Source organism: Meles meles, chromosome 5 (genome assembly GCF_922984935.1).
Source record: "Meles meles chromosome 5, mMelMel3.1 paternal haplotype, whole genome shotgun sequence".
In the NCBI taxonomy this organism is placed as follows: domain Eukaryota; kingdom Metazoa; phylum Chordata; class Mammalia; order Carnivora; family Mustelidae; genus Meles; species Meles meles.
In genome coordinates this window covers 91,090,225-91,115,235 of record NC_060070.1, presented here as the reverse complement: position 1 = coordinate 91,115,235, position 25,011 = coordinate 91,090,225, and the positions used below count along the sequence as shown (strand labels likewise).

General features: G+C 36.8%; 1 protein-coding gene across 6 annotated transcripts in view; it reads right to left on the bottom strand.

The window, feature by feature from the left end:
* The window catches only part of UBR2 (ubiquitin protein ligase E3 component n-recognin 2), a 125,816-nt gene that overhangs the window by 39,080 nt on the left and 61,725 nt on the right, over positions 1-25,011 (bottom strand). For 5 of the 6 annotated variants that reach the window (XM_046004494.1, XM_046004497.1, XM_046004496.1 and 2 more), the window contains exons 9-21: positions 24,562-24,669; positions 24,093-24,181; positions 22,903-23,001; positions 12,277-12,440; positions 12,088-12,187; positions 10,021-10,149; positions 8,734-8,917; positions 6,165-6,226; positions 5,094-5,204; positions 4,066-4,131; positions 2,360-2,482; positions 1,959-2,022; positions 846-970 (exon numbers count right to left, since the gene is read on the bottom strand). In XM_046004494.1, the coding sequence (XP_045860450.1) occupies positions 846-970; positions 1,959-2,022; positions 2,360-2,482; positions 4,066-4,131; positions 5,094-5,204; positions 6,165-6,226; positions 8,734-8,917; positions 10,021-10,149; positions 12,088-12,187; positions 12,277-12,440; positions 22,903-23,001; positions 24,093-24,181; positions 24,562-24,669 (1,424 nt within the window). Of the gene's footprint in view, positions 1-845; positions 971-1,958; positions 2,023-2,359; positions 2,483-4,065; positions 4,132-5,093; positions 5,205-6,164; positions 6,227-8,733; positions 8,918-10,020; positions 10,150-12,087; positions 12,188-12,276; positions 12,441-22,902; positions 23,002-23,071; positions 23,171-24,092; positions 24,182-24,561; positions 24,670-25,011 lie in introns of all 6 variants that reach the window. The other variant, XM_046004495.1, reaches the window with a different exon arrangement.

Here is a 25,011-nt window from a genome sequence, read left to right as displayed (position 1 = left end):
TTAAATCCCAGAAGAATGAACATTAAAGTTGAAAGTTTTGATCTACGTTTCAAATTTGCGGAAGAATTTTGAAAAGCCTCAAGGAAGTAAGGCTCTCTCGTAACTACAAGTATTGGGTATCTATCGGAAAAGCCCTGTGGCTGAAAAACAGGTGGCCAGGGAACTTGAGATCCTAGGTCGGTTAATAGTTACAATTAGCCCATTGAATGCCCATGTGAACTTTACTTTACATTCACTAAAATGAAAGAGATGGATCCCTAAAGAGTTTTTGGATGCTTCAGAAGGAAAAACTCTGGAAAACATTAGTATCCTCAACACAGATGAACAGATATTTCTCACTTCCTTCTCCAATATATGAAGTTGTAAAGCATTATCTCCACCCATGGCAACTTTGTAGTAAGGACTCAATAATAAACCCTGTCTACTGGATAAATAAATTCCGTTTTCAAGATCAGGTTTACTTTAATTCAGCATCCTTACCTCTTCTAAGAATTCACTGTAAAAGATTCTACTCTTATGTTGCTGTCTATTCCCAGTCACCAGTATTCTTTTTTTTGTTTCCCCCATTAAAAAAAAAAAAAAAAGAAAGAAAAGGAAAAAAAATTGAAGTAACCTCTACACCTAGTGTGGGGCACAACTCTAAGATCAGAGTCTCATGCTCTACTAACTGAGCCAGCCAAGTGCCCCTCTAATTACTTCTAATAAGAGTGACTGGGAGTTACAGTTTTCCTAGAACTGCAGTCTTTACCACTGTGGAAAAGGTATACAGAAGTAAATCTAAACATACTAGCCTGTCAGGAAAGGAAGAATTTCCATAATTTCTTTTGTAAGATGTAGGTACTTACATCTTCAGGTAAAGACTTCACCAATTCACTATGGGCCATAGGTTTGATGCTCAATTGATGGATAATCTCTCGCTTAATTTCATCTGTAGCATTTACCTGTCCGACTCCAGGACTAAATCTCTCTCCTGTTAGTGCAAAAGTACATATAAGTAAAAAGTACACATTTAACATAATCACAATACTTAAGTAGCATATACTTTAATTGATGCAATACAATAATGTATTTTTCTTTCTGTGCAGTAGGAAGGACATAATTGGTTTGACAACAAGCTAGGGTGAGAGCAGTTCCTAACCATACTTCTGAGGCTCAGACACAACAGGTGAGTACAGGCTTTGGGCGGCACAGAGAAAACTCTGGATGCTATTTTGAAAGAATGGGATGAGAAGGCAGGAAGGGACTAGATATAGTCAATAACTGGTAGAGCAGTAGTTGTAACCAGAGGACTAGGAAACTGCTTTCACGCCATCTGCCACAGGTAGCAGGGAGGGAGAGCCTTCCTCTGTCCTTCTATCTAGTGGCAAATAAGATCTCACCTTCTGAGACCTCTGTTAGTGGTCTCACCTCCTGAAAGAAGCCAGGGTGCTCTGTCATATGGACTACAGAGTCTAAAATAGTAGAGGAGGTAGAGAAGGTAAAGAAATAGAACAGGAAAGACGGAGGTGACAGGCCTGAAAATACAGGCAATAAGAGAAGAAATCCGCATCTGTTAGCCACAGGTCTCTATTAACTTACTTTTATCCTATCTAAAAGCCAAGACGACAGTTCCACAACACAAAACCACAGAAAGGAACATGCTTAAGATATAAAGTAACAGTAAATAGCTCCTAACCATCTTTATTTTTACTTGCTAAACTCTTCTGTCCTACTTTTTCTCAACAAAGAGCCTTTCAGATTATTCTTCTTCAGCACTTTTACTCTCTTCTTCCAAAGCACCAACGCATTATCACTCTCAGTGCTACAGTAACTGGAAGGGAGAAAGAGACGGACGCTCTAATCTTCCCCAGAAACTGAAGAACTGCTCAAACAAAAGAACCGCAGCTTAGAAACTTGGAACTATTTCTTATCACAAAAGCCAATGTAATTGATAAGTGTCACAAACAATCCAAACTTACCAACAAGCATTATAATGAGGTACAACATTTCTTCTATTAGAGTGTTGTTTTGCTGAACTACATCCTGTAACAAGTGGAAGGGAGAGAAAGTTCAGAGATACAAATAAAAACACTGTACTATCTCAGAAGATTAACACATCCCAAAAGAGTGAAAGATACTTTTTTTTAAAAATATTTTATTAATTTGACAGACAGAGATTACAAGTAGGCAGAGAGGCAGGCAGAGAGAGAGGAGGAAGCAGGCTCCCCGCGGAGCAGAGAGCCTGATGCAGGGCTCGATCCCAGGACCCTGGGATCATGACCCGAGCCTAAGGCAGAGGCTTTAACCCACTGAGCCACACAGGCGCCCCAAAAGATACTTCTTTAATAATGTATTGTGGTCTTATAAAACATGCTCTTACCTTATGGGTAATCTCAGAGCTAAATCTTTTTCCATAGTCTGGAGTACTGAAAATCTGGTAAAGTTCAAAGCGGCTGAGCATTATCATCAGGAAATGATTTGGATCCATCATGGAGACACCTGTCTTTTTTTTTTTTTTTAAATGTTTGGGATAAAGGAAAAGAGGGAGGTTAAAAGGGTTACTAAACAATTAGTGAAAGATATTTTGGGCTGAATAAGTGAAAAGAGCTTACTTATTCACCAATCCCTATAAAAGATGAACCCCCCCAGTCAATTCCCTACCTATTGAAGCTACAAGTGTGGACAAGAATCTAAGCTGGTAAAACAAAATATAGACAAAACAAAAACACCCTAACCCTACCCACTGGAATAACACGGACTATATGTTCTCTTGCCTTTTAACGCTCTGACTTAATTGCAACCCTATAAATTCAGTTCTGAAATTTTACCTCTGGGCTCTTTTGTCACTGTCTAGTAGAGCATGGACTGTGAGAGAAATGTGCTATGGCAATTAAGCTCCTAGGACTTCTTATTTACCTGAAAGTAAGTTCTTAAGGAGAACTCTCAAACTAATTTTTGGTGATAAAAACTATACTAACTGAAACAGCTTTTATTTATTTATTTTTTAAAGATTATTTATTTATTTATTTGACAGACAGAGATCACAAGTGGGCAGAGAGGCAGGCAGAGAGAGAGAACGAGGAGGAAGCAGGCTCCCTGCCCAGCAGAAAGCCCGATTCGGGCGGGGCTTGATCCCTGAACCCTGGGATCATGACCTAAGCCAGAGGCAGAGACTTTAACCCACTGAGCCACCCAGGTGCCCCTGAAACAGCTTTTAAATATTAGTTTTAATTCTTCTTTAATTCCATTTGTATAAATTCTAAATCAACTCGAATTTTATTTTGAGCCAATCATTTTTGAAATTTACATTTCCTACCTTTCCTATCACTTTTAAATCTATTCAGCAATAATATGGAACAACTACTATGTGATTATGCTATCTGCACAAAGGACAAAAAAGGACTAAGATACACTTGTCATAGTTTAGCGGAAGGGACAAAAAGTAAATTGGCAACGGCAGATCCAGAGCTACAAATGCTATGGTGGGGATGAGCACCATGCTACGGGCCTTCCCAAATGGGATATTTAGCTACATTTCTGTGTGTTGGGGAGAGTTAGTGACACTAAACACTAAGACATGCAGGAAGACAAGCTGCAAGGTGAAAAGAAAAGGAAGGGGGTGCGGTGGGCAAACTGGGGAGCAAAAGAAACAGATGTGCAGAATTTAAGACTTAAGAGAGAGCATGGCAATTTCAGGGAATTTTAACATAGTTAAGTTTCATAAGCCTTGGGGTCTGGGGTCTTTAACCAGAGGAAAATGAAGAAAAAGATGGCCTTCAGGTTTCTGACTCAACTATACGACTGTATAGATTGTTAAACAATATACTGAGGTAGGAAACCCAAGACAGGAGGAAGGTATGGAGGAAATAAGAGGAGTTAGTTTGAGTATGTTAAATCCGAAACGTGTCCAAGAAATCTAGAGGGAAATGTTCTACAGGCTGTTAGCCATAGGAGTTTAGAGCTCAGTAGACAGGGCTAGGCTAAAGCTACAGATTTGGGAGTAATCCTAAGTGACTGGGTTCTCTGGAAATGACAAGAAAGAAACATTTCCTACAACCTCTAAGTTTAATGCTTTTAATTCATTACCTGAAGCATTATTATATCCTTGTCAAACATTTCACGTCTGCATTTCACATTATGGTAGTAATATATCTAAAAAAAAATTGATTATATTGGGTAAATATTTTTATTTGTGCAGCTCCCTCCCCTCCCCAATCCTCAATAGCACATGGGTTTAATCCAAGTGTGAACACAGATGCACACACACACACGTGGTTCTCTCAACAGTTAATACTATCCTCACAGAGATTAATTAATTAGAAATTTCCAGATTTCAGTATTCACTCTATAGTCCACATTTTGCAATCAACTTTCTGGTTTCCCCAACAAAACCACTTTTCTGTAAGGTTTATGGCTATGAAGAATGAAAACCAAACCAAACCAAACCCTATACCAAGCCTTGATAAGGTCTAAAAATAAACCTCAATTTCCAAGCTATAGTAATAGAACTTTTTTTTTTTTAATTGAAGTACAGCTGACACACAATATTCCATTAGTTTCAGGTGTCTAACATAATAATTGGACAAGTCCATAAGTTATGCTGTGCTCACCACAAGTGTAGCCACCATTTAACACTATCACAATACCACTGACTAGAGTCCCTATGCTGTGCCTTTCATCTTCGTGACTTACTCATTCCGTAACTGGAAACTTATACCTCTCACTCTGCTTCACCCATTTCACTCATCCCCATATCCCTTCCCCTCTGGCAACCATCAGTTTCTAAGAGAATTTTCAACTTTTAGCACAATTTTATTTAAATAGATGAAATTTGGATTTTTACTGCATTATGTTTTCTAAAACTGTTCTAAAAATGATCTCAAGTTAAAAAATCAAGAAAATTAAGTTCATTTCTATTTTTGATATTGTTTCTTGACAAAGTATGAATAAGAGTTCTAAGAAACTTTTTGGTTTAACATTACTTTTATCCTCTTGAACAATTTTGATATAGATACTCAACTTTCAATGACTTAAGTACAGTGAAAATTACAACCTTCCCAGAAGCCAAAGGAATAGATGAATTGAAATCTCTTTATGAACTAAAAAACACTTACCTGGTTTACTAGAGAGAACCCATTTCTTCTCCACATGCCTGCATGTACTTGGGCACATAAAACAAGACATCTAAGAGGGTGTTCTATCAACATGGGTGGGCTAAGTTCACTCTGTATATAAAAAAAAATTTTTTTTAATCCATAAAAATTTCACTGTATAAAAAAGACAGGGTGATAATGATGGAAACTATATAAAAGAGCAGTCAAAATTACTTAAAGTATGTTTGCATGATGGTTAATTTTATGTGTTAACTTGGCTACGCCATGGTACCCAGCTTTTTTTTTTTTTTAAAAGATTTTATTTATTTATTTGACAGAAACAGATCACAAGTAGGCAGAGAGGCAGCAGAGAGATGAAGGGAAGCAGGCTCCCTGCTGAGCAGAGAGCCCGATGCGGGGCTCGATCCCAGGGCCCTGAGATCATGACCTGAGCCGAAGGCAGAAGCTTAACCCACTGAGCCACCCAGGCGCCCCAGTACCCAGCTTTTTTTTTTTTTTTTTAATATATATATTTTATTTATCTGACAGAGAGAAATCACAACTAGGCAGGCAGAGAGAGAGGAGGAAGCAGGCTCCCCGCGGAACAGAGAGCCCGATGTGGGGCTCGATCCCAGGACGGGCCAGTCCACATGTTGCTGTGAAAAGTATTTTGTAGATGTGATTAGCATTTAAATCACCATACTCTGAGTAAAGCACATTACCCTCCGTAATGTAGGTGGACCTCATCCAATTAGTTCAAGGCCTTAAGAGAAACACTGAGGTCCCCCAACCAGGGCTGAAGAAATTTTGCCTTTGGACCTCAGACTACAACATGAACTCTTCCTTGGGTCTCCATATTTCAGACTTGCCAGACCCCATAACTGCATAAGCCAATTCCTTACAATAAATCAATTTTTTATCTTTTTCTCTCTCCATACTTACATACCCCTATGAACATGCATGTGTGCACAAACTTCTATTGGTTCTGTTTTTTTCTCCAGAACCTTGATTAATAAAGTTTGTTTCAAAGTAATTTCAAGTACATGGAACATAATAAATAGGCATTTACTTTTAAATGTTAGGATTACTTACTAGAGGTAGGAGTTCTGGAAATTTGTATGCCACTTCGCTTTTGCTTAATAATACATGTAAACCTGCATAGAAGATCAAACAAAAAAGCATTTCTACAAATGCCAATCATTTAGAAAAAAGTCCTAAATATTCACTCAACTTCGTATCTAACTACTCTTTCTCTTTGGGAACATATCTCATTACAAAGTAGGATAAAAAATGAACTGGATCTATAAATAAAGCTTTTTGAATTGATATTCTCATGAACCTCTGTATCAAAGGTACACTTAGAGCCAGAGTCCTAATTACATTTACTAATATACACTGATGACGTTTTATAAAGTAAATGTTAGACATATAAATATAGCAAAAGCAGTTCTGTAATTATCAAAGCAATTTATATATGTTATCCTCACTTTAAGGGTGATATTTCACTGGGCTACAGCCTTTGTCCCCATTTAAAGTATAGCAGGAGATCCTTCTGACAAGTGAACAGAGAGATGAGTCCTGGGATTCATGGTCCATGCCAATCCTGATCTCAGATTTAAGTTCCCTTAGAACTTCAAGATCAAAGCCTCTCTAGTTCCTAACTGCAGAGGGCTCTTGTATTGCTCAACCTTGCTTAATTCTGTTAAGAACTAATTCTCCTATTTATGTTGCTGTCTACATAGAGAACGTTTTTTACAATCTTATCAATAGATATGGCTGGCCACTTGGTTAATACTGGCTTGAGGCTTTTGTACCCGAGAAGACCTGAATCATGAGTCTCATTCTAATGACCTGCAGTCGACATCTGCCACTCAAGCTCCATTAGTACACACCCCAGGTTGTTCTTGAACTGTTTTGTGTGTGTGTACTTAGTAAGCTCTTCAATTAGATTATAAGCATTTAGGCCAAGTTTTATCAAATACAGTCAGGAGAATGCTCAAAAAGGTTCACTGAGGTCTGAGAGTGGTAAAGACCCAGGCAGAAATGAGTACAACTCTATGAGTACTGAATATTTTCCTTGTGGATAACTATCAGCACTGGCCTCCAACATAAAACCAGAATTTTTAAAGGCAGCAAAGATCAGCAGCTGAGTCGTAAATAGGACCAACATTTCTACATTCCAGCTGAAAACTTTCCCACAACACTGTGCTGTCACCTGCTCACAAGTATCAACAGGTTCAGTATGCTCAAAGCACTTGTGGAAACAAAACAGGGCCTGAACAAGTTTCATACTAAGTACTTCTTTGTTGTTCTATTTGTTGCATTACTGATATTTGGATGTCTAAGTTATCTTAAATCTCCACAACTTCCATAAGACTGTTGGAAAGCTAGGCTCTAGCATCTAGATAATGTGACAATGCTCAGAACAGTGAAAAAAAAAATGCATTCAGAAAAGAGGATTATGTGCTCGCTTCGGCAGCACATATACAGAAAAGAGGATTATTATTTTTGATCCCATGGACATTAGAAGAATAATAAAGGAATACTAGGAACAGCTCTATGCCCATAAATTTGATAACTTAGATGAAATGTAACAATTTCTTGAAAAACACAAACTACCAAAACTCCTAGAAGGAGAAACAGATAACTAGAACTAACCTATATCCATTAAAGAAACTGAACCAGTAATTAATGACCTTCCAAAAAAGAAAGTATCAAGCACATATGGTTTTACTGAGGAATTCTACCAAACATTTAAGGAAGAAATGACATCAATTCTCCACGATCTCTTACACATACCACTTTCACATCATAATAAATTATTCAGCCACATACTTAAGATAAACTACAAATTCTGCAATGAGTAAAAAGAGCTACCTTTAGAACTTCTTTCTACTCTCAAAGTTAAAAATGTAACTAAAGGGAACAGCAGTATGTGAGCAGGATAAGAATTCCTGTGATCAAGAAATATGGAAGGAAGCTACACTGAAGTGAGTCTGAAGGTAGAGATGGACAAGTGAATATTTGAAGTTTTTGGCTGCTGCAGGGTGGTGGCTTCAAATATTCCACCAAGTATAAAGGGCTTGTAAATCAACTACTTATGATTAAAAAACTGTCATTCCAATGTGGGACTCACTCTGGACCTGCTGCTTAAAAAGGTTATCAATAAATGAGTAAAAAACAGTTAAGAGGAGAAGAAAAAAAATTAGGAAAAAATAAGAGAAAGAAAAAATAAATTTTTAATTCATCAGCAATCACTTAAGCGACAGGGTGATTTGAATGGGAACAACGCAGACTCTGAATGTGGGCTGAGTTAACCATGTGGTATACAACCCGTGGTATGTGCAGTTTAGAAGTCTGAGGCAGCACTATGGTACTGTCCTTATAAACATGGCTTCTGGGGCCAAAGCACCTCACAATTCCTACTCTGACTCTTTCTTGCTGCATGACACTAAGAACTCACCTCTATGTCTCAGTCTTCCCTTCTGTGAAGCAAATGTAATAGTAATAATACCTACCTCATAGGCCGATGTGGTGAGTAAGTAAGTCAATGCTCATAAAACTCTCAATATAATGTACAGAAAGTATTCAATAAATATTAACCACAAACAACAATTTAAAAGATAATTTCAGGGTTCTCTTTTGGGAAGAAATGCTTTACCTGCAAGTAAGCGAGAAACTGGGAGGTGAATGCTAACTTTTTCTTGGGAAACACAGTATCTGATAGTTTCCACTGAATGTCCACAAATGCTTAACGTGATTGGCTGTTCACCATCAGTGAAACCACCATGACACTGCATCAATACAGCAAGGCATTTCTTGTAAGCTTCAATTAACACTTTTTCCTAAAAAAGAGGGTTTTCTGTAAGTGACTTAAAAGGTTGGGTTTCTACAACTTTGAATAAGCCCTCTTACTTACTTACTAAGTACCTCAGATATCAATATAGGCAAGACCAAACTCAATCTTCCCTCCCCCAATATGGTCCCTCTTCCAGTGCCCTGTCTCAGGGAACACCATCTCCATACAGCTGTGGAAATCTGGAAATTATTCCAATACCCTCCTTTCCCTCATTTCCCACTGTCCAATCTATTACTAAGCTATAATTTCATCTCCTAAATTTCTCTCAAACCTGGCTACTGATCATCTCCAGTAAGTCAAAGGAAAGCCAACCATCTAAATTCCCTGCTTCTACTTTTGACCTCTCCTCTATCTATTCTCACACAGGGTAATTAAAAACAAGAAAACAACAACATGTAACCTGGATCATGTCACCTTTTCTGCACGGTAGCCACTAGTGGCATCCCAACTCTATTAGAATAAAACCCAAACTTCTCTCCATGGCCTCCAAGGCTCTGCAATATCAGGACCCTGTCCAGTTCTCTACCTTCAACCGCTGTGCTCCAACCTGAGCCTTCTCACGGCCCCTGGACCAACCATACTCTTTCTCATCAACAGAGCATGCTGCAGCTGTCTCACAGTCAGGAGTATTCTTTCCTCTTTGACCAGTTAACTCGGACACATAGTTCAGATCTCATAGAAGTCTTCTCTTACCTCTTAACTTCCACAGGCTCTCACCTAGACTTTATAGCCAAAGGAGAGCAAAGTAATTTTAAGACGGAGAACAAATGAAATAGTTGTAAAGCTTCATTTTTGGATAAATCTCTAAACTCTTTTTATATGCTCAAAATCTAGATGAGATTATGGGGGGAAAATGTAGACAGTAACAGAAGAGAGAGCGGATCATTTCTTCCTCTGTTTTCCAAGTTTCTTTCTAAGGCTTCAGAATTTTAACGTTTATGGAATTTATAGGTAAGAGAAGAAAAAAATGTTATTTCATGAGTTAAGTATCACCACTATCCTCTCCAAATGTCCTCAGAACTCTTAGGAATCTGTCCATTAACCCTCTTACATTTATCTCCTACCCCACTACCCCTAGAAGAAACTCACGTCTAAAGCACACCAGTCCTGCATCATTGAAATGACATGTGTTAATTTCATTTGTAGCGTGAAGGCTGCCTCCCATTCTGGTTCCATTTCAATATGCTGTCCTACTTGACGTGTAATTGGATCCATTCCCTTAAAAGAAGCAATAAAACTTTATTTTATTTTTTAAATATTTTATGCATTTATTTGAGAAAAGAGCGCACAAGCAGGCAGAATGGCAGGCAGAAGGAGAGGGAGAAACAGGTTCCCTGCTGAACAGAGAGCCCGACAAGGGACTCATTACCTGAGCCAAAGGCAGACCCTTTACTGACTGAGCCACCCAGGTGCCCCAAAAGAAGAGAAAAGATTTTAAATGGATTAAAATTATGCTTGTCCTCTTACACTGAAACTTAAGAAATAGTATAGAATATATTTTGATTACAAAAACACGTAAAATGAAAGTTTTAACAAGAAGCTTCAAGTAGTATAAGAAGTCCAACTCCCTAACTTACATGTTTATATATTAACATTCTCTAAAATATGGAATTAAAAAAAACTAGAACAAATAATTTTGAGGCAATCTTGTATATGTTTTAAACAAAAAAATGTACATTTCACTGCAACGATCCTTAAGTTATTTTTTTAGCTCTAACATTTACAGACTAAACTTGGAAGAAATTAGACAGGTTTTTAAAATAGTAATGAATTTATATTTTACAATATAATAAAGTTTTCATAATAATTGCTAATCTGCAACTAAAAGTTCTCACAGAAAAAAGAAAGCAAAACAAAAAAAGCCCCTCCAAAACAGAAATAGAAAACAAAAAGATAAACAAAATAGTTTTAAAAGAATATACTTAAAAAAAAAAAAGATTTTATTTATTTGAGGGAAAGAGAGAGAGAACATGAGCAGGGGAGAGAGGCAGAGGGAGAGGAGAAGCAGGCTCCCTGCTGAGGGTTTGATCCCAGAACCCTGGGATGGTGACTTGTGCCTAAAGCAGATGCTTAACCGACTGAGCCATGCAGGCGCCCCAAGAATATATAGTTTTAAAAGAATTTTAAGTAAGAATATAATGTTTTAGAAACTAGCTTAATAGGGTGTCTGGGTGGCTGAGTTGGTTAAGCATCTGCCTTCGGCTCAGGTCATGATCTCAGAGTCCTGGGATTGAGCCTTGCATTGGGCTCCCATGCTCAGTGGGTGGCGTGCTTCTCCTTCTCCCTCTGCCTGCTGCTCTGCCTGCTTGCATGCTCTGTCAAATAAATAAATAAATAAAATCTTAAAAAAAAAAAAGAGAGGAAAGAAAAAAAGAAACTAGCCTAACTACCCTCTTGGTGTGTCAGAACTGATTATAGAAAATAGAGGATAGCTCTAATATTTAAAATGGCCAAAGTTTCTACAGATAGAAAAACAGAGAAGTATTGTAATAAATTGGACATCCTAACCCAATACAGAAACCGGAATATTTTCCAAAAATGATAAGTTGATTTTATTTCTTGCTTAAGGAAGCCAGATAGCTACTAAAAGAATTATAATGGTATGGCTCAGATATTTTGGCATGGTGTCTACCCCTTCTTACAGTTAAAACCATACCAGTTAGCTTCTGCTTCTAGATTCTGTTCTGCATATGACGGTGTTTCCAAAAAAACAAATTAAACAGAGGGGAGTAAGTTCTATACTGTATTATATAACTATACCAGGGAGAGAAAAAGAATTATGGAAACATTAAACAAAAAAAAATTAAACATTATAGTTTCTTAAATAAACATTATAGTTTCTTAACTTCACAATATTTCCATGTAAGCATATTAAAAACAGTAAACTTGCAATCCTCAAAGAATGTTAATGGAAACCAAAAGAACAACCAAAGACAAAAGAATAGTAGATGCCAGAACTTCTGCTTGGATGTCCTTCATTCTACACCATTCTAAGAGTTCCCAATTTAAGAGAAGTTTCTTTGTCCAAATTATAGTCATCTAAATTATTTTTTTGGAAATGTGCCCCAAATGAAAACATAAAAGATGTTCAGTGCAATGAACCAAAAAAAAAAAAAAAGAAAGCTCTCCTCTTTAAAATGTTCCATTTATACATACCTGCATACATTTGAGTAATTCCAAAAAGGCATCAAATCCTTCTAGGAATTTCTCCCTCAGATCATCTGACCACTCGGTTGGTTTGCTAATTAACACATACCTGAACAAGATAAAAATAGCAATGAACATATGGGTAAACACTGACATATTACAAGTTGCAAGTGGTTGGATAATTAAACAAAAACTTACTTGAGATCTAAAATAAGGCTCTGAACTCTCCTAAACTTGAAGGCTTGTAAAGCAGTGTATCGTTCAAACTGAAATCTACCCTGGGCATCTCGATGTCTCAAATGATCCATAAAAGTCTTAATGATGATCGTCATCAGGTTTTCTTCTGTGATAAGCATCCGAGCCTAGAAAAAAGTATATCAGGGTGCATTGGTGATTAAAACCTATTTACTAGAAAGCTAAAAAAAGTCACCAAAACTGGTTAGCTCTTTGAAGTTTAAACCTTTTTCACTGTTAACTATATAATATCATAAATGCATTACTGTGTGTTTCTAAATAACAATTACTTACTCCAACTGCCACGTGTATGAAGCAACAATTATATCACGGAGAAAGATGCCAGAATTTTAGGAGACAGATCCAAGCTCATTATTCAAAGACAATTCAGGGTGGGGGATCTGAACCAGGCTGCAAATTTTCCTTAACTGAGACATTTAGACACCTATAATGGTATGGTATAATTATTCCAGGATCCAGAGGTTCATATCACAGATTCTGTAGAACTCAGTATGAAACTGTATTTCCTCTTAATCTCCTTTTAAAATTTATTTTTTGTTTCTATGTATGTACATATCTGTGTATTTTTGAATAAGCAAATACATTTAAATGACTAAAACAACAACAAAAAAAAAACAGGTAAAAAGTTTCCTAGCTTCCAAGGTCCCCCTTGCAAAGGCAATCTCTTTGAGCAGTTTTCTTGCATATTCTGCCAGAGATGGTGTGTGTGTGTATAATACACACATATATGTACCAACACACACACACACACACACACGTATATACATTTATAATATATGGGTTAAGTGCTACTAAGTAGAGAGAGGTATACATATATTTAATTATACCTATTTCTCTACATATATTTAATTATACCTATTTCTCACCCTCAAAGGATAGCATATTATAAACACTGTTCTGCACTTGTTTTTTTAACTTCATGTATTTTAGAGATTGTTCCGTATTAGTTCATATAAATTCCCTTAACCGTCATTAACTATCACCAGGTTATTTTTTTCTATCATACTTTATTTAGCCAGGCAGGCCCTTAATGGTAAGACATGAGACATCCGGGTTTTTTTCCCAGTCTTCTGCTCTTTATTACAAAAGATGTTGCAATGAGTATTAGCTGTGTACAACTGCAAGGATATTTATAGAATAATTTTCTAGAAGTGGAATTATTGGGTTAAAGTGTACGTACATTATAAATTTTACTGATATTACCAAACTGTCTCCACAAAGAAGCTTACCAATTTATATGTCCATCTACAGTGTGTGACTTTCCCCCTCATGCTTTCAGTAACAACATGAAACTTTAAACATTTGATCTTTGCTATTCTGATGATTTTAGATTTCATCTTACTTTGAATGAGGTTGGACATTATTTTATAACAATTTGCATTTCCTTTTCTGCTCCATAATAAAGTCAGAAGGTCTAATATTATTTGAATACCTCATTATTACTGTGCTATAAATGACCATGGATTTTCCCTACTTTTCTAGCCTAACTAGGCTCAAGGGTATTGCTGGTGGTGGGGGGACCTACTTAACTAGGTCTCCCACTAATCAATTAGCAATATAGAAAGTTTCAACAAAAAGTAGGACAGGGTGCTTGGTTCAGTTGGTTAGTGTCTCGGTTGAGTGTCCAACTTCTTGATTTCGGCTCAGGTGGTCATGATCTCAGGGTCATGGGATCGAGCCACATGCCGGTTCCATACTTCTCTCCCTCTCTCTGACCCTTCCCTTGCCCACGTGTGCTCTCTTTCTCTAAAATAATAAATAAATCTTTAAAAAAGGGTAGGATAAAAAAGTGCAAAAGATATAAGTCTAAGATATAGTAAGGCTGTGTTCTAAAGTAAAAGTTCTGAGGTTATCAGATAAAGAGAAAATCTATATAGTTAAATATTCCTATGAAAAACTCAAAAGTCATCATCACATTGCCAGGACATAGGACCTAAGACCTCAAAAATCAACAGGATTAAGTTTTGCTCATTTTCCTACACAGTGAAGACTAAGGTCAACTTTGAAGAAGAAGAGGTATTGCCAGGTTAAGCTAAAAGGATGGGGCACCTGGGTGGCTCAGTTGGTTAAGCAACTGCCTTCAGCTCAAGTCGTGACCCTGGAGTCTGGGGACTGAGTCCCACATCAGGGTCCCTGCTCAGCAGGGAGTCTGCTTCTTTGACCTTCCCTCTTCTCATGCTCTCTCATTCTCTCTCAAATAAATAAAATCTTAAAAAAAAAAAAAGTCCTTTTCTTTGTGAATTAGTTGATTTTGAGAAAGTAAAATGGGTATAATGCAATTTGAATGACCTAAGAAAAAACTCTGTGGAACATGCTTACAAGACGTATAATCAATAGGTGAAGGAAGTTTGGTAGAGACAATTTAATATTGGTGGAATGTATATCTCACCAACCAAGGCATTTATTTAGCATTTTCAGTTTCGGATGAATATTAAAAGAGATGGTTTATCCACAGTGTAATTTTGGATTGGATTCTGATTGTCATGGGTGCCAACTTAAAAAAAAAATCAGTAAGACGTCCATTAGTAGTGTCCCATTAAGAGAGGGAGTTATTCAGGCATTTCCACTTCTTAAAATGAAAACCAGAGAAAGCAAGAACAAAAGTTCAGAAAAGAAGAACAAAAAACTTTAAGTGCTTGGCTTTATCACCTCTTGCCTAGCTTGTTGCTAACCATTCAAGGTAACCTTCAACATTAAATATCTAACATTATTATACAGTTCTAGTACTTCTTATCACCCTAAAAGTGCTTAATTTTTATTTTATTTATTTATTTTTAAAAAGATTTTATTTATTTGAGAGAGAGAAAGCAAGACAGCACAGGCAGGGGGAGTGGGCAGAGGGAGAGGGAGCTGGGGCTCAACATGACCTGAGCCAAAGGCAGTCACTTAACCAACAGAGCCACCCAGGCATCCCCAAACTGCTTAATTTTTAAATGCCTACAATTTGCTTTGCTTTAAATTACACTACTGCTACTTACCTTAATTACAATTTTATTCATTTTATGTAATTTGTATTCAATCTTGTGTTGCAAGGCTCATTACATATCTAACAGCATATTCAAAATGGGCCATAGTCCCCCAAGACTCTGAAAAACTTTATTTTTAATTTTTTAAAAAGATTTTTTATTTGATTTATTTGACAGAGAGAGAAACAGTGAGAGAAGGAACACAAGCAGGGGGAGTGGGAAAGGGAGAAGACTGCTTCCCGTGGAGCAGGGAGCCCAATGCAGGGCTTGATCCCAAGACTCTGGGATCATATCCTCAGCCAAAGGCTGAGGCTTAATGCCTGAGCCACCCAGAGGCCCCCATTTTATTTTTTATTTTTGAAAATCTTTATTTTTTATACAGATATTATTTATTATTTTGAGAGCGAGAGAGTGTGAGCATCAGGAGGGGCAGGGGCAGAGGGAGAGAGAGAATCTCAAGCAGATTCCACTATGAGCACAGAGCCTGACATGGGGGTGAATCTCACCACCCTGAGATCAGGACATGAGCTGAAATCAAGTCAGATGACCAACTGACTGAACCACCCATGCACTCCTCTGAAAAACTTTATTGAATAATAATGGACTGTGTACATACTTTTAGTTAAGCTAAACATGATACAGCATACAGGGGTAATGCTGACTATAAATTAGGGCTCATCTAATAAAAACAAATTAGAACCAGTAAGATACTGTCATCACTTGAATTATTAGTTTTGGTTTTTGACCAGGCTATTTAAAAATGAAGACTGAATTTCCAGTTAACCCAAAAAGATCAATCAATATACGGGATTCTATCACAGATATATAACATTTCATGAATATCTAAGCAAATTGATTTTTAAAAAAGATTTTATTTATTTGACAAAGAGACACAGCGAGAGAGGGAACACAAGAAGGGGGAGTGGGAGAGTGGAGAAGCAGGCTCCCCGCTGAGCAGAGAGCCCGAAGCAGGGCGCTATTCCAGCACCGTGGGATCACGACCTGAGTCGAAGGCAGACGCTTAATGACTGAGCCACCCAGGCACCCCTAGGCAATTGATTTTTAAGCAGGGATAGGCAGATGAATTACTAATGGTACTTTTTCAAGAAATGACAGATGTAATTCTTCTGCTTCCAGTCATGATGGAAGCTTGAGGCTGACCAACATTTCCCCCTAAGAACAACCAGAAAAGATCAGTTAGGAAGAAAAGTTTGAAATCATTAGAGAGCTGCTGAGACAATAAGGATTTGAGGGGATAAAACCATGGAGAAGGGGCATGGCAGAGGGAGTTGAGCCAACATTCTGGAGCTGCTTTTCCTTCAGCATCTGAAAAAAACATCTGAAGCAAAAACATAAAAAAATAGGAAGAGACCTACAAATGATCTAGATAATGAAATTATCAGACTATGACTTTAAGATGTATTTATTTATCCACTTTACAGAGAGAGAGAGAGAGAGAGAGCGAGCGAGCAGGGGTAAGAGGAGAGGGAGAGAATCCCAAGCAGAATTCACACTGAGCACAGAGCCTGACACGGGGCTCAAAGCCACGACCCTGAGATCATGACCTCAGCTGAAATCAAGAATCGAAAGCTCAACTGACTGAGCCATCCAGGCACTCCCAGATCAGACCATGACTTTAAAATAACTATGATTTACATGTTCAGAAAACTGAGGGAAAAATGGAGAATTTCACCAGAAAACTGGAATCCATTAAAAAAAAAAAAAAAGGATGGATTTTTTTGTTCCAGTGATCTGGTTAGAGGGAGTAGATGTAGTTTTCTCTAGCTTTCTAAGCACATTTAAAAATCCTGGATATTATATGCAAAAGAACACCAGAAGATTCAGAGAGGTGGCTAGAAGGCAGACTGGCAACGGACCTCAGAGAACCCAAGAAATGACATAGCAGAGAGTTCTAAGAAGCTGGTAACCTGAAAATGCCAATGGGCGCAGATTTTTTTTTAAAAGCCCCAATAAAAGCCAGCTCTCTCAGCCACAGGAAAGAAGTAACCCAGCAGGAGAGAAAACTTTCAGACAAGAACCCTTCTACTCTAGGCAACTGCTACAGGAAAAACTGTAGCTCCATTCCCATCTACACCAGCAAGGGCTGAGTGCGGATGTCTAGACTTCCACCCTTCAGGGCTGAAAACATGGCGCTGGCCTGCAGTATCAGGAATGCACACGTAACCTCTAGGGCAGTGCTATTCAAAGTATGGTCCATGGACCAGCAGCCTACAAACTGTTTGTTGTGACAAGAACGTAAGTCAACTAGTAACAGTTTAATTTAGCTGACTTTTTTTTTTCTCGTAGCAAGAGGTTTTATTTTCTTAAGATTTTATTTATTTATTTGACACAGAGAGAGAGATCACAAGTAGGCAGAGAGGCAGGCAGACAGAGAGGGGGCCTCTGCTGAGCAGAGGGCCCGATGCAGGGCTCATCCCAGGACCCTGAGATCATGACCTGAGCTGAAGGCAGAGGCTTAACCCACTGAGCCACCCAGGCACCCCTCTCATAGCAAGAGTTTTGCTGAGATCAACAATGTGTTGGTTCACATTCTGGTACAAATTGTTTATCCTGTCATTACTGACACTTCGGAGTAAAACTGCTTTAGAGTCACCCTTACGAGAGTAGTAAGTGAATGTAAGACAAACAAGTTAATAAAGGTTGGGGGAAAGAAATAATAACTACTTAATCCAAAAGAAGGTAAGAAAGAAGAGAAAAAGAAACAAAATAGGTGGTTCAAACAGAAAAAAAAGATCACAAAGTGATCTTTAAAGCCAAATATACCAGTAATTACATTAAACAAGCAGTATCTGATTACATCATCAGGTGTGACAGATTGGGTAAACAACAAAACCCAAATACATGCTTTAAAAAAGTGATATAAATTTAATATAAGGGTACAAAAAAATTAAAAATGTGAGGTGTCTGGGTGGCTCAGCTGGTTAAGCATCTAACTCTTAATTTCAGCTCAGGTCATGATCTCTGGGTTGTGAGATTGAACCCCATGTTGGGCCCTACCCCATGTAGGGATTGCTTGAGATTCTCTCCTTCTCCCTCTGCCCCTCTCTCTACTCCCAACTATCTCTCTCTTAAAAAAAAAAAAAAGGAAAAGACATATTATGCAAACACTAACAAATAGAAAGGAGTTGTTGCTGTAATATCAGATAAATTACTTTAAGTTAGCAGTATTATCTGAAATGAAAAAGATAACTCATAATGATAAAAGGGTTAATCTACAAGGTACAATTCTAAATTTGTATGTGTTCAATAACATAAAGATATATAAAACAGGTACATAGAAACAGAAGTAAAAGGAGAAAGACAAATCTAACAATCACTGTGGGAAACCCTAAGATGCTTCAACAGTTGATGGAACAAGCACGCAGAAGATTAGTAAGTATGTAAGACATACACAATGAAAATGAACCTGACCCAAGTGACATACAGAAACACTGTACCCAATGATAAGAGAATATACATTATTTTCAAGTTCACATGGGATATTTATCAAAACTGAAAATATTCTGAGCCATAAAGATAGACTAAACAGACAACTGAAATCAGCAAGTTCTCCAACCACAGTAAAATTAAACTAGAATTCGTAACAAAATAATTGGAAAATTCCTAAGTGTTTTGAAATTTAGCAATATACCTCTAAGGAGTATAACCACAAAGAAGAAAAAATGGGTCAAGAAGAAGAGGTCCCAAAGGAACTCAGTGGATTTTTTGAACTGTATAATAAAAATAGGACATTACAAAATTGTGGGATGCAGCTAACGTTATCGCTTAGATGGAAACTTAAGCCTTAAATGCACTTATCAGGAGAAAAAGGCTGAAAGCCAACAACTTAAACATCTAAAGAAATCACAGAAAGAATGGTTGTCATCATGTGGTGAATAAGAGCAGGAATCTTTCTTATTCCTCATCTCAGGGGAAAAGCTTTTAATACTTAGCACTAAGTAGAATGTTTGCTTGAGGTCTTTACTTTTTGTTTTGTTCTGTTCTTAGGTACTCTATCAGATTAAAGTTCTCTTTCATTCCCAGGTATGAGGTGTTTTGTTTTAAATTATGAGTAAGTGTTGAATTTTCATTAATTCAGAAAAAGCATGTGATACAATTTTTTCCCCATCTGTTAATAAGGTGAATTATGCCAGCTGATTTTTCCCCCAAATGTTATACTACTCTTGCAGTAAGGAAAAAAAACCAAAGATGGTGTGATGTATTATCTTTTTTCTATATTGCCTGATTTGATTTGTGCAACCTCATCTGTGAGAGGGAATGGATGGTAATTTTCTTGTAAATTGCCTTGCTGGGTTTTGGTATCAAGATAACAGAGAACTCAAATTGGCCAGTATATTCTCTTTCTCTGTTTTCCAGAGAAATTAATGTAAGACAGGTGTTATTTCTTCCTTAAATATTCTCCAATTAAAGATTCTCCAGTGTAGCCACTTGGGCCTGGGGACTTGTGAGAAGATTTTTATAATAATTAAAAATTTCTGTTTCTTATTTCTCTTTTAATAACCTATGGGTTTTTTAAGGAATCTGTTCATTTCATCCAAACTTCCAATTATACTGATTTAAATTGGTCCCAATACTGTCTTATTTTCTACTTAATATCTGTAAGGCCTGTGCTTTTTTGCAGCCCTTTTCACAATAAAATTTTTCTATTTTTCTTTATTAGTCTTTCTAAATATCTATTCCTTTTTTCCTTGCTGTTTTAAAAGAACCAACTTTTGGTTGTACTGATTTTTTTATTACATATATTTGCTTTGTTTTATTAATTTCTGTTCTTTAATCATTTCCCTTATTATACTTTCTTTAGACAAAAGACCTAAGCTCTTACAATGGCCCTTGCCCATTCCATCTTCAACCCTATACCTCAGTGATGTCACTGACCATTTTCCTCATTTATCTAGCAACACTGGCCTGTTTGGGATTCTTTCTTCCAAAATGTCAAGTGCACATTCATCTCAGAACTTTTGTACTTGCTATTATTTCTGCCCAGGAGGCTCTTCCACCAGTTAGTCACATTACTCATCTCTCACTTTCTTCAGGGTCCCGTTCAAACACTACTTCTCTGAGAGGCCTTCTGATAACCTTGTTAAAGTATGATCCCTTAAGTGTCACTCTCTATCCGCTCAACCTGCTTTTCTACTTCATAGCATCAACACATGATTCATAAATGGTGTACAACTGTTTGTATATCTGTCTCTTCCCAATGAGACTATAAATTCCAGAGGTTCAGGGACTTTTGTCTGCTTTGTTTACTGCAATATTTTTCTCCAGAGCCCACAACAGTACCTGCTCAGTAAAGGTGCTAAATAAGTAAGTTCTGAATAAATGAGTACATATGCTATTTGCTAGTGTTTCTAACTAAAAGACTCAGACAAGAAAAAATAGAAGATGAAATAGTAGAACAAAAATTACTTGTAAATTACTCAAAATCCCAAGGAATCAACACAAAATATTATTTTGTTATTTAACACAAAATTATTTAACACAAAATTTAACATTTAAATGTTAATTAAGAGGACCAGAAAGATTTAAGATGACTATGTAAGTAACAGTAATTTTTCTACATGCCAGACATAGCCAGATTAAAAATGTGTAAGACCCACAAGAAGAGAACGGTAAGTCTGTAATAAGAACATAAAATAAGACTTAATAAATGAGGATAAATTATGTTCCTGGACAGAGATATTTGATATTGCAAAGATATCAGTTCTTCCCAAAGTATCTTTAAATACATTAAATACAATCAAAATCCTATGTGTTTTTTGGTGATTTTAGTTCATTAAAAAAAAAAAAAGATTTTATTTATTTATTTATTTGTCAGAGAAAGAGAGAGAGAGAGAGAGCACGTGCACAAGTAGGCCTAGTGGCAGGCAGAGGCTCCCCGCTGAGCAAGGAGCCCAATGCAGGACTTGATCCCAGAATCCTGGGATCATGACCTGAGCTGAAGGCATCGGCTTAACCCACTAAGCCACCCAGGCGTCCCAATTTTTGTTCATCTTAAAAAAAAAAAAAAAAAAAAAAAAGAAGCAGCCTGAAAACATTAAAGAAGTTATTAGAACTAGGTGCGGACATGGAAATGGACAACAACGGAGGAAGCACAGATATGAACACACGTGGAATATCTCAGAGGCTTCTCAAATATCCCTGACTAAAAATGAAAGCATCACTTTCTCTCTTCACAAATCCTACTCGTTTTCCAAAATCCCCTGTGCAGGTGGCATGACATCCATTGGGCTGCAAGTCACAAACCTGAGAGTCATCTTTACCCTCTCTCTCCAATTGAACAACCCATCACCAACTGATCCCCCAAGCCCAAGTCTGGCCAATTCTGTCGCTTTTACTATTTAAATCTCTCTCACAACTCACATCTCCAGCCACAATCCCAGCTTGAGTTGCCACCAATTCTTGTCTGGATCACAGCATCAGCTTCTAATTAGGTTCCTCACGCTCAATTTTGTCCCCTGTCAATTTGTTCTCCAAATTACAAACAGCACAATCTTTTAAAAATCACAAACATGATGATGCAAATGCCACTTTTAAAATCTTCACTGATTTCCCATTGAACCAAAATCCTCCTTTTGGCTTATAATATTTCATTAGTGGATACAGAAAGCTTCAACTGGACTAGAATACATCCTTGAACATAAAGGTAATCCTGAGAAAAATACTCATTAAAAACAAACAAAAAAACTGGAAAATGCACCTCTGTAGGAAAATAACCCTAGAATACTATAGAATTAGGCACCGGAGCCTTCTATTTTATTCCATCTTTAAGGATCTTCAACTGTGCTGGCTTTCCTTCTGTTTCCTGGATAGGAACTTTCCTAACTCAGGACCTGCTCAAGTCCTGGTCCATTTAAATGAACTTTCCTTCATGACACCACATAAAGGTGCTTTCCCTACAGAATCCCTCTCTGAACTTTGGGAATAGGTTACATCTCTCTATGATTCTCTCTCAAAACAATGAAATTCTTGAGTTTTCATTACAGTTTTAATTAACCAATTCTGTGAGTCTTTCCCATTATTTTAAGTTCCATGAGGGCAAGGACTGCATCTGTTTTTGTTCACCGCTGTACTCCCAAAGCTTAGAACTGTGTCCAAGAAATAAAAGACCTCAACACATTTTTGTCAAATAAATTAAATAAGAATTTTAATTACTGAATAGCACTAAAACATAGTGATGCCTTCCTGGGCAACTAGTGAAACTTAGTATAAGACCACCTCCAACCACTGTGATTCAATTGCCTTATTAGGGGGAAGGAAGCTTCTCAAAATGTGAGATTGTACATAAAATGCTATTTCTAATGGATACGTTTGTTAAACCAATCAGCTGAATTTTTAACTAACCAATTCAAAACCTTGGGGAAGTAGTATGACAATGTACAGATTAAGTTTAAATGACTTTTTCTTTCTAGATTACATACTGAAGGCTATGTTCTAGTATGGCTGAAGGTGTCTGAAGTCTGATCACCCATTAATAAAATATTATTCTACTCAGGAATATACAGATCTTCATTCTCTAGTATTTTAAGGCTTTATTTCTGTCAATGGCAAACAAGAAAGTTCTTCTTAGTCTTTCAGTACTTACAAGTGAAGGAACCGTGAATATCTGAACCGAGAGGTCTGCGATTGAAAACTCTCTGTCGTGGTCATCTGTCACATAATCACTCTGCAAACGCTCATAGTTCTATTAAGAAGGCAAAAAAAGGCAAGGAGTGCCAGCTATCAGTTACAAAGAAAAGGCAAGCACTACTCACCAGAGTAGGTGCGGTGAAGAACTGGACAGACAGAGCAGTCACGGACACTGCTCGCTCGTGATCATCCTCCATAAAATCTCTCTGCAACTGCTGGTAATTCTAAACAACAAGGGGGAGATTCACCTCTAATCCATATCGACCAAATGTTTAAGGATTATAATGAAAAGTCAGGGCTGGAGGAGTCAGTAAGATAACACTGCTACGAGAATGATAACTGAAATAACTTCTACCAATTAAATTTTGTATAAATACTGATTCACTATACAATCTTTACAAGCTCAAATAGGAGTAACAGCTTCTAAAATCTTGGGATGTTACTGTACACTGGTAGGGCTAAATCACAGCAGCTCTACATGGTCTCTGATGAAACCAGACTTTTATTTCTTATGAATGTATATCAGAATCACCTGATGGCTCTTTCCAACTACACATGCTTGGATCCCATTCTTGGTGAATTTGCCTAATTAGGTTTGAGAATGGGACACAAAGAGATGTATTTTGAAAGAGCTCCTCAAATGATCCTTACATTCTTCCTTGATTAAGAACTCCTAATTCAGGTGAACTTAAAAAAAAAAAAAAAGGACATACTACAAAAAGGGAGAAGAATATAATTCAACAATATCAACAACCAAGAGTTCACGATTCTTAAATCACATCCATATACACATGTCATTTCACCTAAGATCTTTTCCTTATACAAATTTTAATGGGAATAATACCATACATAATACACAATGGCATACATTTAAATTCTTCATTTATCATTTGATATCATATCCATCTCACAGGTGGATGTTTGTATTATCATGGCAGGTGACGCAAAAGAAAAGCCTTACTGTTGGAATTTTATTCTATTTATAAAAGATAAAAAGATCATCTACTGAAGTTTCTGAGAACTTAAAATCAACACAGTGACATATTACTATTAGTTGCTAATATTATAAAGCCTGGATCTAATCATGGGTTATATTTACTCTGTATATACCCATTTCGTTAAATTTCAAACTGAGAGACTACTTACCTTTGCAAATCGAACCGCAAACAATTTCTTGTATTTTAAATCCATAAGGAGACTGCTCATAAACAACTGGTGATACACACTCCTAGCACCTTTTACAAAAAGAGTAGATGTAAAATAATGATGTATCAAACAAGCCAAAAATTACACTTCCAAGGTTTTTATATGTCCAACAGTATTTTAAGTCTTAAGAGCAGAACTCTAAATGTGTTCCTTCAGTATAAAACACTTGCAATCTGCTTCTTAAAAAAGTTTTTCGAAAAACATTTGGGTCATGGACTCCAAAATCTGTTGATGTTTTTTCCGAAGAATAGGACATGTGTTACATGTGTTAATTCTAAAAACTATAAATATATTTATTAAATACCTTCCCAAATGAAAACAAACAAAAAAAACAAAACAAAACCAAAAAACCTTTTCCCATTTACTTATTTAAGGTTCTCCTATACCCTGAAAGTAGTTAAAAGATTACCTTTCCACAATTTGGAATCATTAAGCATCAATCTATCCACCAGAGAAGAATTTTCGCCATCCGGCCCTTCTTGTAAACCAACTTGACATAAAATTCGACGAAGCCCATCTTAAAACAGGAAGAAAAGTAGTCATGAAATAGAAACTTTAAGAATTAAAATGACATTGTAATAGAATGTTCCAGCGAATCTACAGAGCTTTACATGTTTATTAATGGTCAACTTTATTCAGAAAAAGAAAACATATTAACTATTTTATTAGCATTTTCACAAAAAGAGAAAAATTCCAAATCTCACATTCTACACCAACACTTATTCCAGATACCAAAATATAAGCCTATCAGAAGGGCAACGACCTCTTATGTTGTAAAGAATTTAAATACAGTTCTTTAAGAACCTATGTTAATTAAACCAGATTATAATACAACTGTTACATCCACGACAAGTGAAGG